Source organism: Lissotriton helveticus, chromosome 4_1 (genome assembly GCF_964261635.1).
Source record: "Lissotriton helveticus chromosome 4_1, aLisHel1.1, whole genome shotgun sequence".
Classification (NCBI taxonomy): domain Eukaryota; kingdom Metazoa; phylum Chordata; class Amphibia; order Caudata; family Salamandridae; genus Lissotriton; species Lissotriton helveticus.
Window position 1 is genome coordinate 347,965,413 of NC_136063.1, and position 20,719 is coordinate 347,986,131.

The window sequence follows — 20,719 nt, forward strand, 5'->3', positions numbered from 1 at the left end:
AGAGCCACTAGGAAGAGGGACCATTTGAAAGAGGAGCTCCTCCTCCATTGTGGTTAGTGCTCAGGTGCCTGAGTAATGCCACAGAGCACCAATCACATTGAAATCATCCAGAGCCTAAAGGCTATGGATGATTTGCTTTCAGCTTCTCAGTCTAAAAGGTCAGTGCACATGATGTACTGCACGTCATAGCTAACAAAAAAATACATGAGCTGTGAGTGAACTACTTCCCCACAGCTCGAGCACAAGAGGCATTTCCTTCCTTTAGTTGGAGGCTGTGATGTTCATGTCCTCTGTAGCGAAGAACAGTCCAGAGGAAGTGAACATCATGTACTCTGCCATAAAGGGGTTATTTTTCCTTGACTTCAGTATATACAATACATTGTGCTGAGAGGTTTGGGTAATTAAATTAAAAGCTCCCTTGTGTGTCATGTGCAGCATTTGCATAGCCACAGTGAATTCACATGTAGGCTGCACTTAGTCATTGTCTTTTTTGTCTTCCAGGGATGGACCAGATCAGAGTTCACCACAGATTGGACAGTTCAGCGGTAACACGGCACTAGAGTCAGTCTACAGCACATCTAACCAAGTTCTGATTAAATTTCACAGTGACTTCACAACAAGTGGCTTCTTTGTTCTCAGTTATCATGGTACGTGCAATCAGCATTACGTCTTGAAGAAAAATTACATACTAAGAACAATTTTGGTTTAAAAGGCTTGAACAGTGTACCATCTGAAATACAGTACATGGCTGAAGTAATATTTTGAAATGAAACCCAGATGTTGTAAATAAAAACTAAATACCTATTTTTAGTAGTTTTCAGAGTAGAGACTTTCCTCATATAAGATGCTCTCCATGTTAAGGAAAAAGTAAAATGTGCAAAAGTACATTGCCGCCATACTTGGGGCCTGATGTACAAATTGATTCTACGTTTGCAAACAATAATTCTGACTGTTTGTAACTGTAAAAAGTTTTTTTAATATGTTTAAACACCATTTTAGGACTTGATAAGTAATTACTGACTCATAAACAGTTTTGTGACTCCAAAATGAATCACTGTTTCAAATGGTCATGTTATTGTGTGACTTCCAAATAGCGATTCGTTAGGATATATAATATTTTGTGACCAAAATCCAATTTTAAAACATGGAAAATGTACTGACTATAATATGTAACAAAGTCAGTGAGTTATTTGACACTGATGAGCAAACTGTACAGGAAGAATAATAATCCACATCATTTGATGTGATTCAATCAATCAATCACTAATTTATAGAGCGCAGCAAATCACCCATGAGGGTCTCAATGCGCTGGATATTTTTTGCTGCTGCTTGGAACCAATTAACCAAATAGACAGGTGTTTAGCTCTCTTCTGAATTGGTGGAGTGACGGTGCGGTCCTGATGTGTAGGGGGAGATTGTTCCAAGCTTTGGTCACCAGGTGTGAGAAGGAGCATCCTCAGCTGTTGACCTGACATATCCATGGGTTGACTGAGGTTTCTGGACGGTTGGTGAAATGTTAGTCATCTGTTGATGTATGCAGGTCCTTCATTGTGTGGGGCCTTATAAGAGTGGGTCAGCATCTTGAACTGGCATCTTTTCTGGATCGTGAGCCAGTGTAGTTTCTTGAGATAAGGTGTGATGTGGGTTCTTTTGGGAAGGTCTAGTATGAGTCTTGTTGTGGATTTCTGTATTGTGTGGGGTCTCTTCAGGAGGGGGGATTCCTACATAGACCAGGTTTCTGTAGACCAGTCTGCTGGTGATGAGGGCTTACATGACAATCCTTCGAGTGTTGAGTGGGAGCCACATTAAGATCTTGTGTGAGCATGCAAAGGGTGTGGAAGCAGGTGGAAGAGACTGCATTGATTTGTTTATGCATGTACAGATTGCTATCCAGGATGATACCTAGGTTGCGAGCGTGGTATTTTGGGTCAGAGGTGTGCTGAGCTTTATTGGCCACCAAGAGCAGTTCCACAGTGAAGTGCTGTTCCCAAAGATGATGACTTCCTTTTTTCCCAAGTTCAGTTAGAGACAGTTATCCTTCATCCAGTCTGTAACGTTCATCATGCATCTGTGTTGGCCAGGGGGTCATGTAGGTGTTGAAGAAGGTTGAGCTGAGGGATGAAACTTGGGGGACTCTGCAGACTATCTTTTTGCCCCCTGAGGTGAATGGTGGGAGACAGATCCTTTGGGTCCTGCCACTGAGGTACAAGGTGATCCATTTGAGGGTGTTTCCTTGAATTCCAATGTGGTGGAGTCTGTTGATTAGGATGTGGGGGGAGACTACGTCCAACCCGGCAGTTAGTTCAAGGATGATGAGTGCTGCTGTTTCCTTGCGGTCCCGAGGTCTCTGATATTGTCTGTGACTATGATCAGGGCTGTCTCTGTGGTGTGGTTAGCTCGAAATTTGGATTGTGAGGGGTCCAGAAGGTTGTGATCTTGAATTGAATTGAAAAAGGATTTGTACAGCGCAACGTTGCCCGTAGACGTCAAGGCTCCAAGTATTGGGTGAGTTGCTGCTTGATTGCTTTCTTGAGGACGTTTGCTGGGTAGGGAGTCAGTGAGATGGATCAGTAGTTCTTCAGGAGTGTACTCACTTTAGCGTGTTTCCAGTCCACAGGGAAGATGGCTGCTGTAATGGAGGGGTACAAGACCTTCCTTAGCTCGTCCCTGATTGCCTTGCTTCTGAGGTTGAAGATGTGGTGGGGGCATGACTATGTGGGTGCCCCAAGTGAACAGAGTTCATGATGGAAATGGTGTCTTGCGTGTTGAGGAGTTAGCAGTGGGTGAGAAGGTGTGTGATGTTTGTGGTCATGGGTGTGAGCCAGTTGATGCTGTCTGTCCAGGAGGGTTGGTGAGCGTAATTTTTTTAGATGGCCCAGATCTTTCCGTGTAGGAAGTCCGCTATGTTGTCCCACAGTTCCTAAGAGGACGTAATGTTGTTCTCGCGGCTGTGGGATTGGTGAGCTCCTTCACAAAGATGGAGAGTTCTTTGCTGTGGGTTGTGCTGGCTTTGATGCAGTCTGCCAGGGTATTCTTTTTGGTTTCTTTTAGGAGGCAGTGGTACTGGTTGAGGGGGTTCTGTAGGTGGTGTGGTTTTCTATGTTTTTGTTTACAGGCCACTTCCTTTCCAGTTGTCGGCAGTTGCATTTGGTGGAGTGCAGTTCCTCTGTGAACCAGCTTGCTCTTGTGCTTTGTTTTATGACCTTTGACGTGTTGGCAGGGGCAGTGGCGTCGGTGCACTTGATCATCCACTGGGCGAAGTTCTTTGTTGCTTGTTCGGGGTTGTGGGAAGAGTCTGGGAGGTGGGAGCAGAGAGTGTTGTTCCACTGGTCTTCTAATACCTTTTTCCAGGTTCTACACTTAGATATGAGGAGCCCTGCCCCGGAGTAGATGGGCCCTGAGATTGTGAAGTGAATGCTGTGATGGTCAGACCAGGTGAGTGGTGAGGTGCGAATGTATCTGACTCTGCCCCTGGAGGTGAAGATGGGGTTGAGCATGAGTCCTGCAATGTGGGTGGGGTCGGTGACTGGCTGCTTGACACCAATGTTGCTCATGCTTTCTAAGAGGTCAGTGGAGTTGGCTTCGCTGGGGTCATTGTGGTGGAAGTTGAGGTCTTATAGGAATATGTAGTTTTCAGAGTCAATTGGGACACAGTGATGATATCCGGGATGGTGTTGCAGAAGTTGGGGCATGGTTCTGGTGGTTTGTACACAAGTGTGCCTCTGTTAGAAGAGGTGTGGTGCAGCGGCCAGCGTGGCTGACCTTGGAACACGGAGGTTCACAGTTTGATCCCCTGTGCTGGCGACAGGTCAGCCCAGTACCATGTGACTCTGGGCATTAGCTCGTTTAATCTTCTCGACGGCCCCCAGCACCTTGCTTGCCTTGGGTAATTGTCACGTTTTACAAATACTGGATTTACATTTACACTTTTTTTCCCATCTGTGTAGAGTTGAAAATTGAGGTGCTCCATTACCGGCATTAGGTCGTCAGGATGCTGTGTAGCGGAAGGTGCCTCTGTAGATGATGAAGATTCTGCCTCCTTGCTTATTGGTTCGGTCCCATTGCGTTATCTTGTAACCTCTGGGGACGGCTGTGGTGATGTCTGGTGCGGACCTGGGATAAAATCAGGTTTCTGTGAGAAAGATGACATCAGGGGTAAGATTGTGTCCCAGATCACTGGGGTGTTTTTCAAGAGCAAACATGCATTGAGTAGGATACACTGGAAAGTCATTGTGAGGGTCTCAGTTGATGTAGCAGGTGGAACTGTGTTAGTGGTGTGGCTGGTGCCATTGGTTGCTTCCATTCCGAAGATGAGACAGCAGTGTAGGCCAGAGAATGGTCCTTTGGTGATCCGTGGAGGTGTGCGGCAGAAGAGATTGGTGGTGCGTCCGGGATCAAGGGCTTGGAGATCTGCGGTGAAGTACTTTCATGGGGGGGAAGGGCCAGCGGTCCTGGCACTGGACGCAATCCAAGCGAGACACACTACAATAAGGAGCCATACCGGATCAAACACCTAACTATATGACCTCCGGGGGCTTATTATATATAAAATCCCGTGGGTGTGTGAATTGAACACTACTCCTCTAGGTCGAGGTGTATTTTTTATGAAATATAAAAGCGTTGTAACATGCCAAACACCTCACCAATAGAAATATTGTGAGTAAAGAGAGAGTGCCTCACGGTAGTGACACCCGAGGGGGCTCCTGGTTAACAATCACCAGTTTACCCACTTTTCATCATCGGTCACTCTCTCTCTATTATGAAGTGTGAAGAAGAAACGAGCAAGGAAGCTCAGTGTTAAATAAAAAGCAAGAACAGGTGTGCTACTAGTGAATAATAACTCAAATATGTGCTTATTGCCACACCTAAACAGTTAGAACCCCAAAGAATATAGACCTATATGTTAGGTCCGTAAGTGAATAAAAATGTGAGGATTGGTAAGGTTTGCTGGCTTTCCAATCTTTATTCCGATGCTGCAAACCTCCCAGTTAAAAATGGTTAATTATGTACCATATTTACTTAAATGTCGTGCCAACATGTTTCGTTGTTCTACATTCCAACAACTTCATCAGGGCAAACAAGGGGTTTCTTAGATGTAAATCTTCACACTCAGAGTACCTTGTGGTTGCTAATGACAAGTATACCAGCAACCATCCATTAAAAACGGACCCCGTGTCTGTTGATCACGAGTCCCCAGAAGCTTGGTCTCGCTCAAGCCACTGTCACCGCGTCCCTCCGGCTCTTTAGAGATCCCTTAGGGATCCCTTCCCTGAGTAGTCCTCGGAGGTGGGAGGGGCTCGCAGTGGCAGAGTGGCAGCGGGGAGTGGGAGAAATAGGCAGAAGAATTGGGGTCCAACGACCAGCAAAAACTAAGTACAGTAAGCGTCCAATGGATTGCTAACAATGTGATTAAAAGCAAAATGTGTAGGTAGGACATTCCATCAAATTATTAGCAGGATGTTATTACAACTTGATTGAAAAGGCTCCTAGATGACCTAAAAAATATTTATCAGGTCCTATTCGAAATGTTGTGCTCCGCCGTTCATTTTGCCTTGCTTGAAAGCACAGAAACCCCAAATATAAGCACAAATATTTTTCTTCATATACCGTAGTTAAATCGTTTGTGTAACGCATCTGTAATATAGATAATAACTCGTCCTCGTGTATTCTGCGCCTTCCAGTTATATATAAAACATGTCTTCAGTTTGGGGTTTACCTCTTGTTCACATTATAAGCGCTAAAGTACCATTTATTTTCCATTAAGAAACCGCCATGGAGGCCACATTACTAAACTGCATATTCATTATGTATGCGTTTCACTAAGAGGGACTTTAGGATTCAAGTAAACGGAAATAAAAACAAATGCAGCAAGGTTTAGAATATTTTCTTTTGAATGTTGTCTTGCAAAAATAGCTGGTTTGACAACAGTGTCTGAAAACCCGCTTATTTTATAAGAGTATCTGTAACTAAACGATGAATTTCGATAGTGAAGCAGTACATTTTCATGAAAAATCATGCTTTCTACCATTTTAAACTGCATGGGTTTCTTGCTGAAAAAGTCACTCATTATCCACGTCCGACATTTTAACTACTCTTAATACATAAATACAGTAAACATCAGTGAATTATAATTTATTACCTGTTGACTTTTTCACTGTTTCCTGCGGCGCTACATCACCATGCGCTGCATTCCCTTGTGCAGCAGTTGATTAACTTTTTTCATGTTAACTACAAACATTTTTGTTAAAACCAGTAAATTATGCAGCAAGTGACAAGCGCAGCAAATCCGTTTATACGTAAACAACCATTGCCACGCCACGCAGACACTTAACTGAAGTGACTGTGCTTACCTAATAGGCTAAGAGCTGATTGGGTTGGCACGTTAATTATTACATTCATCTTTAAAACTGACATGACTACCCGATGCTAAAAATATAAACATTCAATCAAATGTATAAATGGAACAAGGAAGCAGAAAAGGTGCCTACGCAGTTGTAATTGTGTGTGGCTCCTTACAACATTTAACAGCAATTATAATTGCATACACATATGAGCAGCACTTGTAAAACGTGAGTTGCACTTGCTGCACAAAATCAACTCTTTTAAAACTGCAGGGTTTGACCCAATGAAAGGATGCCGTTCTGCAGTCAATAGGCTGCTAAATGCCAGTTAGGATTTCTCTCCAGGCCTGGAAAAGCAGCGATTCCTTTAAGGAAGTGCAAGTAATGAATTATGGCGAAAAGCCAATAGACGTATTGTGTGGACAGGCCCAATTTCTCAGCCTTTTTGTGAGTGCACAAAGCACTGACAGGTTTTAAAAAAAGACACTGCTGGGAAACGTCTGCCTATGAGCCTGTCTGACATGATATCTAAGCTTAAAGCCACGTTTTCATTATCAGAATTGAAGCAGCGAATTACTTGTTTGATGTGATGCGGCATACTTGAAAGAAAAATAAAACAATTCTGAAGAGCATAACGCTTGAAACTCGTTTCATTATAATTTGTCTTTTCTTTCACGCGTCCATTAATAGTACAGGTGAAGCACTTTAGATAAATACAATAGTCTTTTACTGGAAATGGTGACAGCTGCTGCATTTTCAATATAGTGTGAAGTTTACCGAGCAAAATACCATTCATAATGTACAAAAATAGTCCATATTTCCAGTGAAAAGCCGTCAGAACAATGCAGCAGAATTCTTTTTTTGAGCTTTGCTTTTTTCTGGTAAAGGTCGAGCCATGAGGCACATCTTTCAGACAAAGTAGAAACGCACTCTTTATTTTTTTTTTAAGAAGACATTCTTGGGTTTATACTAGAAATACAGTTTTGAATGAGGTATTTCTAAAGAGGCCTCGTGAACAACACCTGTGAAAGAATGTGGTTGACGTTTCTTCTACAAGGATGTCCGTTTATGCACACATTTTTTTCATTCTTAGAAATAAAATGGGGCTTCAATTTAAAAAAAAAAACAAGGCAAAATGTGAAGGAAAATATATATACATTTTTATTGAAAACACAAAGGTTAAGGGGACGTTATAGTTAGGTGTAAATATCATTTATAACTCCTATAACTATTGCCCTAAAGTAAATATAACTCTGGCCCTGCCATGCAAAGTTTTGTCATCAATTATGTCATTTCAGAAGTTCCATTGATGTCATAGAACATGTCGTGAGTGATGTAATATGGGAGGTAATTAGCAGTGCATGCCGAGGGCACAAGGTATGGTTATGTTAGTGCACAAATTATAGTTGCTTCAGATAACTATAACTGGATAATTTTAGTGGTTTTGATAGTTCAAAGCAGTATGTTTTAACTAACATTTGTACCTAACTATAAAGTCCCATTAACCTTTTTTTTCCAGTGGAGTTTCAATATAGTGTAAAATTTATTGAGCAAAATACCATTAATAAAAACAAAAATAGTCCACATTTCCTCTGAAAAGCCCTCAGAACAAAGCAGCGGAATTCTTTTATTGAGCTTTGCTTCTTTGTGGTAAAGGTCGAGCCATGTGGCTCATCTTACTGACAAAGTAGAAACACACTCTTCAAAAAAAACGTACAAACTTGGGTTTATAATAGAAATACATTTTCGAATGTGGTATCTCTAAAGATGCCTCGAGAGCAACACCTGCGAAAAAATGTGGTTGACCTTCTCTTCTACAAGTATGTCCATTTATGTCCCTGCCATTCAAAGTGTTGGAATCAATTATGTAATTTCAGAAGTTGCAGTGATGACATAGAAAATGTCAAGAGTGATGTAATATGTAATTAGCACTGCATGGCGAGGGCCCAAGGTATAGTTAATCTAGGGCACACATTATAATTACTTCAGATAACTTTTAACTGGGTCATTTCAGTGGTTTCGTTAGTTTTAAGCAGTATATTTTAATTACACATTGCGCCTAACTCTAACATCCCTTTAACATTGTTTACCAGTGAATTTCAACATTTTTTTTCAAGTAAAGTAAGATAATACTACAATTCCCAAATATAACGTCACTTTCACCTTTGTTTTTTTCAGTGAAATTCAGTTTTTTACATTAATATTTTATTATCTTGCTTAAAGCCAAACCCACAATGCACATGGCCTTTGGCCCATGCCCAGTATCCAAACCCCCACAGTAGCCAACCCTTGTGGGGTTGTCAAAATGGCATGCCTCTAGTGGGAATTGGGACTGGTGGGGCTATTCGGCTAAGGTCCTGGAGCCCAAACACGGCTGTGCATGGCTGACTATGTGATATTACAATATAAAGGGTGTCATTTTAAGTAAAGCAGCCCAACTGACTTTGTCAACAGGTCAAAACATCAATACAGTACACAGTGTGTAAAACAAGAATGCGACAATGGTACATATGGTTAGACATTTCAACAAATGCAGTAATTTGGTTTCCAAATGTATAACTACATTCTAATTGTTCGAAGCTTCTCCCAGTTTACAGAAGTCCTCCAACTGCTCCTGAATAGCTGATTTTCACAGCCACCAGGGAGTTACTTTCGCAGTCAGTCTATTATAGGCCCAAGTTCTACAGGCCTGCACTCCAGGTTTTCAATTTGATTGATCTTTCGAAGTGACAAGCCATACCTTTGCTCATATATTTGTCCCTATCCTGATGATGACAAGATCATTCCCCTGGGTCAAAATGCCCTTGAGGCTTCTGACAATTGGAATGGAGTTAATCCTTTGGAAATCAAATTTTCGCATTTGTTGAAAATTCTAACAATATATTCCATTGTCAGTGAAACTCTCTAGTTCATTTTATTTGATTCCATATTGTCATGTTAGACCTAATATCTTAGGATCTAAGCAGACTTACAGGTCACTGTATATTTCAGTATAAGTAACAGTTTAGGTATTTACAACCACACAAGGCAGACTACTGGTAACACTGTGAGGAATATATTACCAAAGTAGCGCCTTTAATATTAAGTTGGGTAGCAGCTCATAATGCAAAGTGAACTGCATTGTTCACAGTTATGTTACAGGAGGCCAAGAAAAAAAATAACATTGGTAACTCTTTATGAAATAGCTGCAATAAAAACATATGGAAACACGGCCTGATCTGTTAAGTATGACTTGGAATGATGGGTCCAAATGAATTGTTTTCTGCCGAGTCCTTTCACTGAAGTCGTTTTTTTGAAATCTATAGAATATATAGGCAGTCAAGTATTTCCTCTTGTTGAAGCATAATCAGTTACTAAACTTAGAAAATACATGCTGATCTTTTTTTCAGTGGTAGCTAATAACCATGTATTGGTATATAACTTTACAGTGAATGCAACTATAACTCATGGTGATTTGCCAATGGAGACATCAAAAATACACTTGTCTGAAGTACATACAAACTGAGTTCAAGTCAAAAGTAATAACAGTAGAGATTTTGAGGTTGAGGTGTTGACTTTAAAAGGGAAACAGAAGTAGTGATGAATGGAATAAGGATTAAGGAAACACCAGAACAGACTTTAATTATAAATGAGATGTGAGTTTACTACCATCACCTCTCCTACTCCTACTTTACCCACTGGAGATGACCATATGTTGACGGTAAAGTAGACAGTATTTATGGAGGTACACAGAGGTCATAATTCCTTAACAGATGATGATAAGGATGACTCAGATTTGACTCTGGTGGATGACTGATTTATGACTCATAAAGAATTGTGTCCAACAATACAAAATACAATTACAGTGAAAAATTGAATAATTATATTTGTATTTGCAAATTGTGTGTTGATTCGTATGCTAAACGTCATACACATGAATGCTGTGCAGCTCATTCATAAAAATAAGATTAAAAAGCAAGGAATAGAAACATGAAGCCAGGCATTGAGGAGATGATCGTGTGTGAGCCATTATAATGCATTTACAGAAATTTTGGGAAACGTAAAGGGACTCTGTGAAAGTGATTGCCAGTCTTCGTATGCAGAAATTGCTTGCTCCGAAGGAGGTTGAGTTTGAGATTTCAATGTAATATTCAAATTGTGGCTTCCACTAGATCTAGGTGAATTATTGGGCATGGGATCCAGACAGCTTAATCCTATAAAGGCAACACTTCAATATTGTTGCTGTACTTCTTCCCAAAACCTATAGCCTTCTTGTCTGTTAATAATTTTCATAACAGCTTACTTTAGTCTATCTATGTTTCTCACTTAATCCAAGTGTTAGCTCATCAAGAAGTAGATCTGTGCAAAGTATAGCTGAAGTTACGGTGTGCTTGGTTGGTCTACCTTTTAAGTTGCAATTCTCTAGCAATTTACACTTGCATGGTAGTCAACGTCTAATGCTGAGGCTGGTGAAATTAGAGATTACATTAATTTGTTCTTAATTTGGATCCCAACTGTTGGAAATAGATGATCTGTGGCTGCATACTTTTGTTAGGGTCTCCTCAACAGATTAATCAACAATGGATGACACCTGACACAATTTATTTTTGTTTATTGCAAGTGTTTGCAACCTCTTCAGTGTCATCAGTAAGACTGAATTCGTCAGCACTATCAAGATGTGCAAGCTACTGCTGCCTCAGTATAAGGAATCAGGAAATGTGTTGGGTATCTTGGTAAAAACTGTAGCCAATTGCGCTGAAGCAGAGCTAAGCATCTCAGGAAGAGTAGTTCTTGTAGAGTTTTGGAGCATCACTTCTGAAAGATTAATGCCTATTTTGAAAGAATAGAAATCGGCATACAGGCAATCTGGTTGGTATGACTGGAGTTTAGTATACTCTTTTCATTGTATTTCATATGAGAAATTGAGAGAGGCGATAACCTGGTAAAGGCACTACTGAATCACTTGCTGATGAGGAGAATGTACTGTATTACTGCCTCTTTCTCACTATATTATGGAGCATGGTAGAGGACAGTCTTGCTATCTTGTCTGTATCCTCACCAATAGTACAATGGTCTACAATAAGTACATGAAATCTTATTTTTAGTACAAAAAAGGACTACAGATGTTATAATTTTAAAAGTCATAATTAGTCAGATTGGTAAATTATTAGTGTTGTTAACTACTTGATAACTCTGTTTGATTAAAAAAGCAATCTTCAAAACTTATTGTAAAAGATTTTTACATTTGTTTTTTTTTGTAGCCTACCAGCTGAGAGTGTGCCAGACTCCACAAACAATCCTGAATTCAGATGTTTTGATGGAGGATGATGAATTTGAAATTGGTAAGCCCATAAATGCAGCAATGTGCTAGTATAGTTGAACTGTATGTAAAAATGATGAACATCCATAAACAACAAGACTGTCCATGCATTAGAGATATTAGCTATCACTGTACTAACCAACATGTTCACCTATCAATGAAGTAAGTGTTGGTATGGGTTTCCCCTGTATTTTTTGCCTTTGCCTCCTGTTATTTTGATGTGTGTTTTGCTGGTCTAGACGCTTTGGGCGCTTTGCCACTTCTGTTCAGTGCCAATGTGCAAGTGCTCCCTTTGTAAATTGTTGTTATGTATGAGTGATTCCACGATTGGCATATTTGACTTGTTAGTCAATCCCTAGTATAGTTCACTGTTTATGCCCAGGGCCGGTAAATCAAATGCTGCTAGTGGGCCTGCAGCACTGATTTTGCCACTCTTACAGGGAAAAGGCCCCAAAAGGAATTTCCACCGTAGGGGTAGCTGTTCCATTGAAAATTACTAGTACACAATATTGCATTTCATAATTTTATCTCTAGCTATGAAACAGCTACATATTTCACCCCTGGACTTTTAAAAATGTTTATTGTAAACCTAATTCACTGGTAGAATGGGATTTGTACGAACATTTTTTGGAAAAGGTACTTTTAGAATGTTACCTTTTTCCTTCTTAAGGCCTCTGGAGGGTGATTTGCATGAGGTCCAACAGTTGTGCAGGAGCTTAATAGCCCCTTTGAGGTATGAACATGTTCCCAGAGCTGAGACAAAGTATTTGGATGTTGAGATCTGGGGTTCTGTTCCTCCGACAATTAGACCATCTGGGTTGTTCCCAGGAAGTTGTTTAACTTAAAAGAGGGGCTGTCACATGTAGCTGTTAGCTGGCACCTGGGGAGGGCCCTTCTTTGTACCCCTAGTCAGGATCCATTCACTGTCGGAGAAATGGGGTCCCCAGAACATAAAGCTACATGAGTCTGTAGTGTGTGCATTAGTGAACAGCATGTTTTACTTGTCAACTCACACTTTTTTGAAGTGGTCTCGCTCTCTCTTGCTAGGAAACATTTTGGAGTTGACTTACTAAGACTTTGTGCTGCAAAGTCTGGGAAAGGGATTTAGTTTTCAGGAGAAACGGTATCTTGCACTGAAAAAATGTCCTTTTCTTAGTGGAGATTGCTCTTTCCACTACTTTGTACCTGTTAGATCTGTCAGCCATAAGATGATCTTCCCCTAAACGTTTTGGCACCCTCCTCTTATTTAGGGTGAATTTGTTTTTGTTGACCTTAGGAGTCTGCACACTTTACTACTGCTAACCAGTGTTAAAGTACTTGTACTCTCTTCTTCAAACATGGTGAAATTGACTTAAATCCAATTGGCACATTTAATGTACCTGTAAGGTCCAAGTAAAGAGGTACTACTTACCCAGGGCCTGTAAATTATATGCTACTACTGGGCCTTCAGCACTAATTTTGCCACTTAAAGAGCCTTTTTAAAGCACATCCCAGACCTTCCATTGAGGCATGTGTATGCAGGTTTAAGCTGCCATTTAAAACCTTCCTTTTGAATGCATATTAGTCATGCCTAGGCTAGGCCCTCAACAGCCTGTAGGGCAGGATACATTATTTAGAAAGTTGGAAATGTTCTTTTAAGTTTTACAAGTCCTGGTAGTGGAAAACTTCGCTACTGCAAGGCCCACCTTTCCCTTAGGATAATATTGAATTACCGTATTAAATTTAAAAAGTGATCACATTTGATTATGAAGTCATATTTGGTGTCTGAGTAATTGCAATTTAAAACACTTTTTAATGGTAAAGGTGGATTTTACGTCACAATTCTGAAAAAAGCCACTTTTAGAAAGATGGCCTTTTCGTGTCCTAACCATGTGGTGCCTCCAGCCTGTTCCTGGGGCACATGACTAGGTGTAGTTGGCAGTTGGGCTTTGTGTATTCCTCCCAGATAGACTCACAATACCGGGTCCGGATGTTGTCAGAATGGGCCTTCTCTGGCAGGATGACTGGGCACAACTGTCACCTACCACACTTGTACTTCAAAGGCACTGGCCCAGCTCACACACTAGGGACTTCAGACTAGATTATTGAGACAGACTGGGATTTAGGCAGGGAGGAGGAAATTCCAAACAAACTTCTGTAGCAGGGAACTCCAGAAGCTTCTCCCACTACAAAGCATGCACCAGATATAAAAAAGAAGGCCCTCAGATCCACCCTTCAGAACACACTCCTGGACCTGTGGATACTACAGAAGAAGGACGCCCTGCTACCCTGCTGCTTGAGGCTTTACCTACTTGCTGAGAAGGACGACTGGTCCTGCTCCCTCCATCCCAGGCTAAGTGACTCCAAGGGTCTGACCTTTTTTCTGAACTACAGGGACACAACATGCTCCAGAGGCCTCCCTTCAAATGCCCAGCTGTCCTGCTGAACTGGAGCTGCAACTGGACCTGCCTGAGCCATTCTGGCTTCTGCTGGAGTGAGTTCCCGAGCCCAAAGTTGTGTCTACCCCTGTTCTGGGCTGTTGGCTGACATCAGAGTGAGCTCCTACTGACCTAACTGAAGGTTCCACCAAAACCATCTGGAAGCCCAGCAAAGCCTTGCCGTACAGCTGCAAGCTTCTTTGTAACGGACGCTGAGTGATGCAAAGCCTCCCTAAACAGGGTCAACCTAATCAAAACGTTGTAAAGTGGCACGAAGCCTAACAAAGCCTTCCCTCACAGCTGACCACTTCATCAGAATGAAAGCCAAGTAACACAAAGCCTTGTAACATAGCTCATTGGAACTGACACAAGCGATGCAAAACCCCACAAAGCCTGGCCACATAGCCTCATCGGAAATGATGCCAGATGACGTGAAGCCACATAAAGCAACACCATGTAGACCATGCACAAAGGACATAAGGTACAATCCTCAGTGGTCCAAACTTGATCCTGTGCCTGGCCTGCGCTCTATCACAGTCATCCTGAACTTGTGACTTTTTCCCTGTCCAACGTGATCAGATACCCTCACTTGGTACTTTGGCCTTTTGGTGCTACTTTTATCTAAATTGCATATCTCCAATTCTACTGATTGGATGTTTGTCATTTCGGTCTAAAAATATTGACAACTTTAACTCTATTTTTCTAAATTGGTATGGGATTTTTCTGTTTTTACTTTATTGCTTTTTGTGGACTGCAAACATTTTTTATACATTGAATCTGAAAAAATGTGGTTGTTGATTGACTGGAGTATGAGCCCTGGTCAAGCAACATCTACTATTCCTTGCAGGGTGAAACACAAAAAGTTACTTAATTGACCGATGCATAACCCTGGGTAGCTTGGCACAAAAAGCAGTCAGGCTTAACTTAGAGACAATGTGTAAAGTATTTACGCAGCACAAAAACAGTAATGAAGTGAAAACACAACAAAGTGTGGCCCAGGTATCTATGTCCTCCTGTAATTTTTCATTCCTACGGCTACGTTTCTGCATTTCCTCAGCAACAGCAAATAACATCTACATCTCTGTGCCTCAATGCAGGAGAGTGAGGCCTACTACCCAACCGTTCTATGGCCAACCTTCTTTTATCTAGTACCAGTGCTAATTGAAAGAATCTCCAGGACATTTTACCTTGCCTGGGTTTCCCGACAATGACAAGTAGGCACATCTGGAGTGTCTGATCTAACGCAAGTGCTGTCACCTTTGTCAATTTTATTCTTACCCTTCACCAATAATCCTGCACACTTGGGACGCCCCAGGCCATATGAAGGAAAGAGACAGCTCCCCCTACATCTACGAAAAATTGCCCTCCTACCTACTTACATCTTGCTGAGTTTAACCGGTGTGTTATACGTATGATGCAAGAAATTAAAGTGTGCCAATTTAAATCGGTTATTACAAGAGACCGTATTTACGAATTACCCTGTAATATTCCGGTCCATTGTCTAAGTGAGCTGCTCCTTCAGTTCCGTCCCCCATGCTCGATGAGCCACCGGTTCAGACCTGGCTCTGTCCACTTTAAGTGATTTGTAAAAGTTTGCTACCAAATACCTAGTTGACCCCACCATCAGTCAGCAGGTGCAGTGTTTCCGTCACTCTGGTAGTGTCTCGGAATTCAATCCACATCTGCTGTGACAACTTTTCATATTGAAGGAACTGTCCCCCACCAATCGCAAATGTCTCTCATGCCTTTGCGAAGGTTATGAACTTATCCCCTGGAAAAAAGACCTGCAGCATGTCGCAGCCCCCTCCCTCCATCTTGCCACAAACATGTCTGCAATTCGCCTAAATTGGAGCAATGTCATTATACTTAATTCCCTAGCAAAGAGTGATCTCTTATTAATTCTAGTAAGTACTCATTTCCAGATCTCTGCCACTTGTCTAACCAGGTACAGATTATCAAAAGGCGTACGAGACCCATGCATGCGCAAATCCACTGGTGTATGCATACCGGAAGTGCTGCAGAGCAGTATCATCTCCCGGTCACAGAGTAAATCTGAATAAATTATTTGACACCAAATTGACACGAATCCAACAAGTAGAATTGGAGTTAAGAATTTTAAAAAATTTTAGTGAAGTTTACCGCCTAACTGTTCAAAGAGTTAACCGCAGAGATCTAGCTGTGCGAGACCAGGTCAAAGTCGAAAGTTAAATCCTACCTCGATTTAGCATGGTTCGGATACAAGAAGTAGATTAGGTCCAGTCTGTGCTTACCTTCGGACTTAGAAAAACTCTTGAAGAAAAATTTCTTAGACAGAGAAGTTCTGCTAGGCACCACAGGAGGGCAGCAAACTACCCCTTGAAGTCACTTCTGGTAGTCCTATGTGCTGGTGAAGATGCAGGACTAAACAGCAAAGCTGGCCTCTGAGTGTTCAAATCATACTCCAGGCAGCCAAACAATCCTTCCAGGTACAGCAGCAGTCTGGCAGAGTGCACAGAAAGTCACAGCAGCAGACAGTCTGTTACGGCTCAAGGCATGAAATGTGGTGCCATGACATCATTCCACTGCTGGTCCTCAAAAGACTGCATTCCAATAGTGACACTAACCTAGAATGTGTGATCTTTACATTGTTGGCGACAATTTGAAGTCCTCTGAGAGTACTTATGAAGGTCCAGTAGTAAATTGAACAGTGGGTCTGTAGATCCTTATTTTTATACCATGGTGCCCTTCCTCTTGACAGTGTGTGAAGGTCCTTTGAAGTGCATGAAATATCCTTATTCCCCTGCCCTGGTTCCACGCTCGCTGAAGGGACAATCCTGGGTTGTTAGGTCCTTTATGTGGAGACTGGGCACAGCCTATTCAAGTTTAAATGGGGCTGTGCTGAGCTCTGCCCCCCCATCCTGACGGCTGATGTCCCATTGAGGCACTCATAATCCCTCTATTGTGTGACTGTCTGGGAGGAATTCATACATACTAACTGTAAGCTACACCCAGTTATGTGACCCAAGACAGGCTGCAGGTACAAAAGGTCAGAAAATGCCAACTTTCTAAAAATTGAATTTTCAAATTGTATTGAAAAATCCAACTTTACCATTAAGAGGGTTTATCATTACAGAAGTGAAGAACTAATTTAGGAGTTTTCATTACCAGGACATGTAAAACTTACAAGTACTTATCTAACCTTTTAGTTCCCCAGCACCCTGCTCTGTGGGCTACCTAGGGCCTACCTTAGGGGTGACTTACATGTAATAAAAGGGAAATTTAAGATTTGACAAGGGGACTTAAATGCCAAGTCGACATGGCAGCGTGACTCTGCATTCAGGCTGCAATTACAGGCCTTGGACATGTTTTGGAGGGCTAATTAGGCGGGTGGCACAATAAGTGCTGCAGGCCTACTGGTAGCATTACATTTACATGCCATGGGTATATGTTATACCACTCTACAAGGGACATATAAGTGAATTAAATATGAAATTAGCTACTTCAGCATTGGTTAACAGTGTTAAAGTGCACAGAGTCCTAAGCAAAAAAAAAATTAATTTGAGGCAAATATTGAGGGGTAAAAAAGACAAAATATTTGGGGGTGACCCTGCCGAAAGGGCCAGCTCCAAAAGCTTCTAAGTTAAGCCTGACTTCTTTGTGCTAAGCTACTAGAGGGTTAAGCACTGGTTTATTTGGTGACTTTAGTGGGTCACTCTGACGAAGATTGTGGCTGTTGCTTGGAAGGGTGCACACCTCCTTCAACCAACAACCCAATTTCTCATAGTACTATTTTAAATGAAGGGGGGAGTCATTGAACAAGCTATGTTTTTGATGCAAATGCTGATCAAATAATATAACAAGACTGGCAGTGGCGCCTCCTCCCCTAGGGTGGCGGAACGAAGCAGAAACATAAAATGATAATAACTTAGCTGCTTCCTGCTGCTTTGCAGGTGGCTGGGCTGCTCTGCTCTTGGAGAGGGGCAGAGGAGGAGTGGTTTTCCCACTCCTAAGTGCGCAACGACTGTTTGTTCAGCCCTTTTGGGCTGCCCAAACCAGTCATGCGCACTTTCCCTGTTCTCCATGCAGGCTGCATTACAGCGTGCATGGATAACAGGCCCAGGCCCCCATTCCCTGGTTATGCGTCAAACCAGGACACTGAAAACCATTCACAATGCTGCGTTTCAGTGTTGTGATTGGTAAGGGGAGCCTGGGTGCGCACCAATCACAACACTGCATTGCAGAGTTGTGATTGGTCAGTGGGGCCTGCTTCCTGTTCCTCGATGTGCAAGAGGAGAGCAGGAGCAGGAATCACAGGACCCGGCCGTCAGCAAGGTAGGTTTATTTTTTCATTTAAAAAAAATTATTATTGCACCAAGCACGACAATCCCCCCCCCCCCCCCCCGCACGATCCCTCGTGCCTGCACACCATTCATGAGCCCTGCCGGCCGCCACTGAGGACTGGGCTATGTTTAAAAAAAATAAAAAAACCTCCTAGAAGAAGGCACAAGGTTGGACAAATTATTTTGTTTCTCCTAACAGTTCATACTTTGCCTATGTTCTGTACTCTGCAGGAACCAAACACTCAATCTGTTGAATATTATAAAATGTTTGGCGCAGGCTTAATACATGAGAGGCACACTTCTAGTACAAAAGATGTGCCAGACATCATATGTGTCCTTGCATATTGCTGTAAAGCTGTGTCTGTTGTTGTGCAAGTACAGACACAGAAAGCAGCAGTAGGAAATTTATTAGATATAGCTCTGTATGTTTTCTTGCCCATTGTGCAAGCCAATGCATCAACGTAGGTTGCTGTGCTGATTTGCACTAACATTTAAAAAATCTGATCCATTATTTCACAACTTTTTTCAAGCTATCTTTTTTAAAACATCCATCATCCTTGGTCCATTTCGTTACCTCAGCAGAACTCCCCATCGTTATCCCCAGCCCACAGCGCTCAGCCATTCTCTTATTCATTTGAAGCAGATGGATAAGCAGTTTATAAGCAAACAATGACATCATGTGGAACTCTAAGACTGATATATTGACACGGGAACACACACTGACACTAAAAACAGACACAGTGGTACCAACAATGACACAGGGCCCCTGGCTGGCTTGCACAAGAGCACCAACATTGACATGGGGACATTGATATGGGTACATCGACAACAATAGACTGACTCTAGGACAGTTTCAAAGTGACACCAATACAAGAGCAATTGCAATATGCACTGTAACTAGTTTAATGACAAAGGCAAATCAGCACTGACACTAGGTCACTGACACAGAAGGCACTAAAACACAAGCACTTATACTGTCACCCGAACTGTGAAACTTGAGCACTCATGTGGGGCACAATCACTATTACTGGTACAGTGGCATGGAGTCATTTCACTAGGGGACTCACTGGGAGACTGACAAAGGCACATCACGACACAATACCAGTGCAGTGATATGACATATCACACTGTTGTGAGGACAAGATATTAGTGTATTGAAATGCAGGTACTGACGATGAGTGCTAACACAGACACATTGGTATGGATACACTGGTATGGGCGCTGTCACTGAGACACACACACTAGGACACTAACAGGGATCACAATACTGACATGGAGAGTTTGACATGGGGACAGTGAAGCTGAAATATTGCCATGCATCACAAACATTGAGACAAGGACACTGAAACACTGACATAGAGGCACCTGCAATCACAATGCAGCACAGTCACCCAGTTGAACGAGAGCACCGACACTTACATGAGGATGCTTACTTGGAAACAGTGATACCAGAATGCAGACAAGGGACACCAAAATTGATGCTGGGACAGTGGCCAAGAGCAGCGGCAGTGAGATATTGAAAATAAAGACTGGGATACTCACACTAAAGCACTGGTGCTTAGATACAATACCAGGACAATGAAATGGAACAGGGACACTAACCCAAGGTCACTGACTGAATGCACACAACATTGCGTTACTGACCTGTGCTTGCATACATGGGTCACCGATATTGTACTACCCTCACAAAGACACTGAGAAAGGGACAGAGGCATTGCTACTGATACATAGATACTAACATGGACACTGGGCACTGCAACGTTATGAAGGGTTACTGCCACATTAATACATACACAGAGAAAACAGATATTAGGAAAATAAATGCTGGGGCATGATGGGACTGTATCAGAGAAATAGAGTTGGGCATGTTGGCACTTGGACAACGACACAAAAGAAGGGACATGGTGAATATGATGCTGGGATTCTGACGCTGGGCAGAAAATAAATAGGGGCAAACACATGTTGCCGATTCTTTACCAATGGGATAATGAATACCAGTGGCTGATCCATCTTGATTTGTGGAACATAAGCTTCACTGATGCTTGATACTGGGACACTGATGAGGGGAAACAAACAGAGGGATGCTGACTCATATGTGCTAGCACTTAATGGGGACACTGGCCTGGGAACACCAGCAAGTCCACAAGTGCACCAGCACTTGTTCACTGATGCAGGATGCTACAAAACCTGAATAGAGACACTAGGAAGTGACATGCATCCAGCACCAGCATGGAAGCACTGACACTGGGAAGCTGGAACTAAAACAACCAAACTTCTACAGGGAAAACTATGTGGGGAGACACACATTGCAGTATCAACACTTGCACATATGTACTGATGGGG

At 42.1% G+C, this 20,719-nt stretch overlaps 1 protein-coding gene across 1 annotated transcript in view; it reads left to right on the top strand.

Moving 5' to 3' along the window:
* The window catches only part of CSMD3 (CUB and Sushi multiple domains 3), a 3,006,114-nt gene that overhangs the window by 2,528,871 nt on the left and 456,524 nt on the right, over positions 1–20,719 (top strand). Inside the window, exons 45-46 of the mRNA XM_078686868.1 lie at positions 502–647; positions 11,582–11,662. Coding sequence (XP_078542994.1) covers positions 502–647; positions 11,582–11,662 — 227 coding nt within the window. The remainder of the gene's footprint in view (positions 1–501; positions 648–11,581; positions 11,663–20,719) is intronic.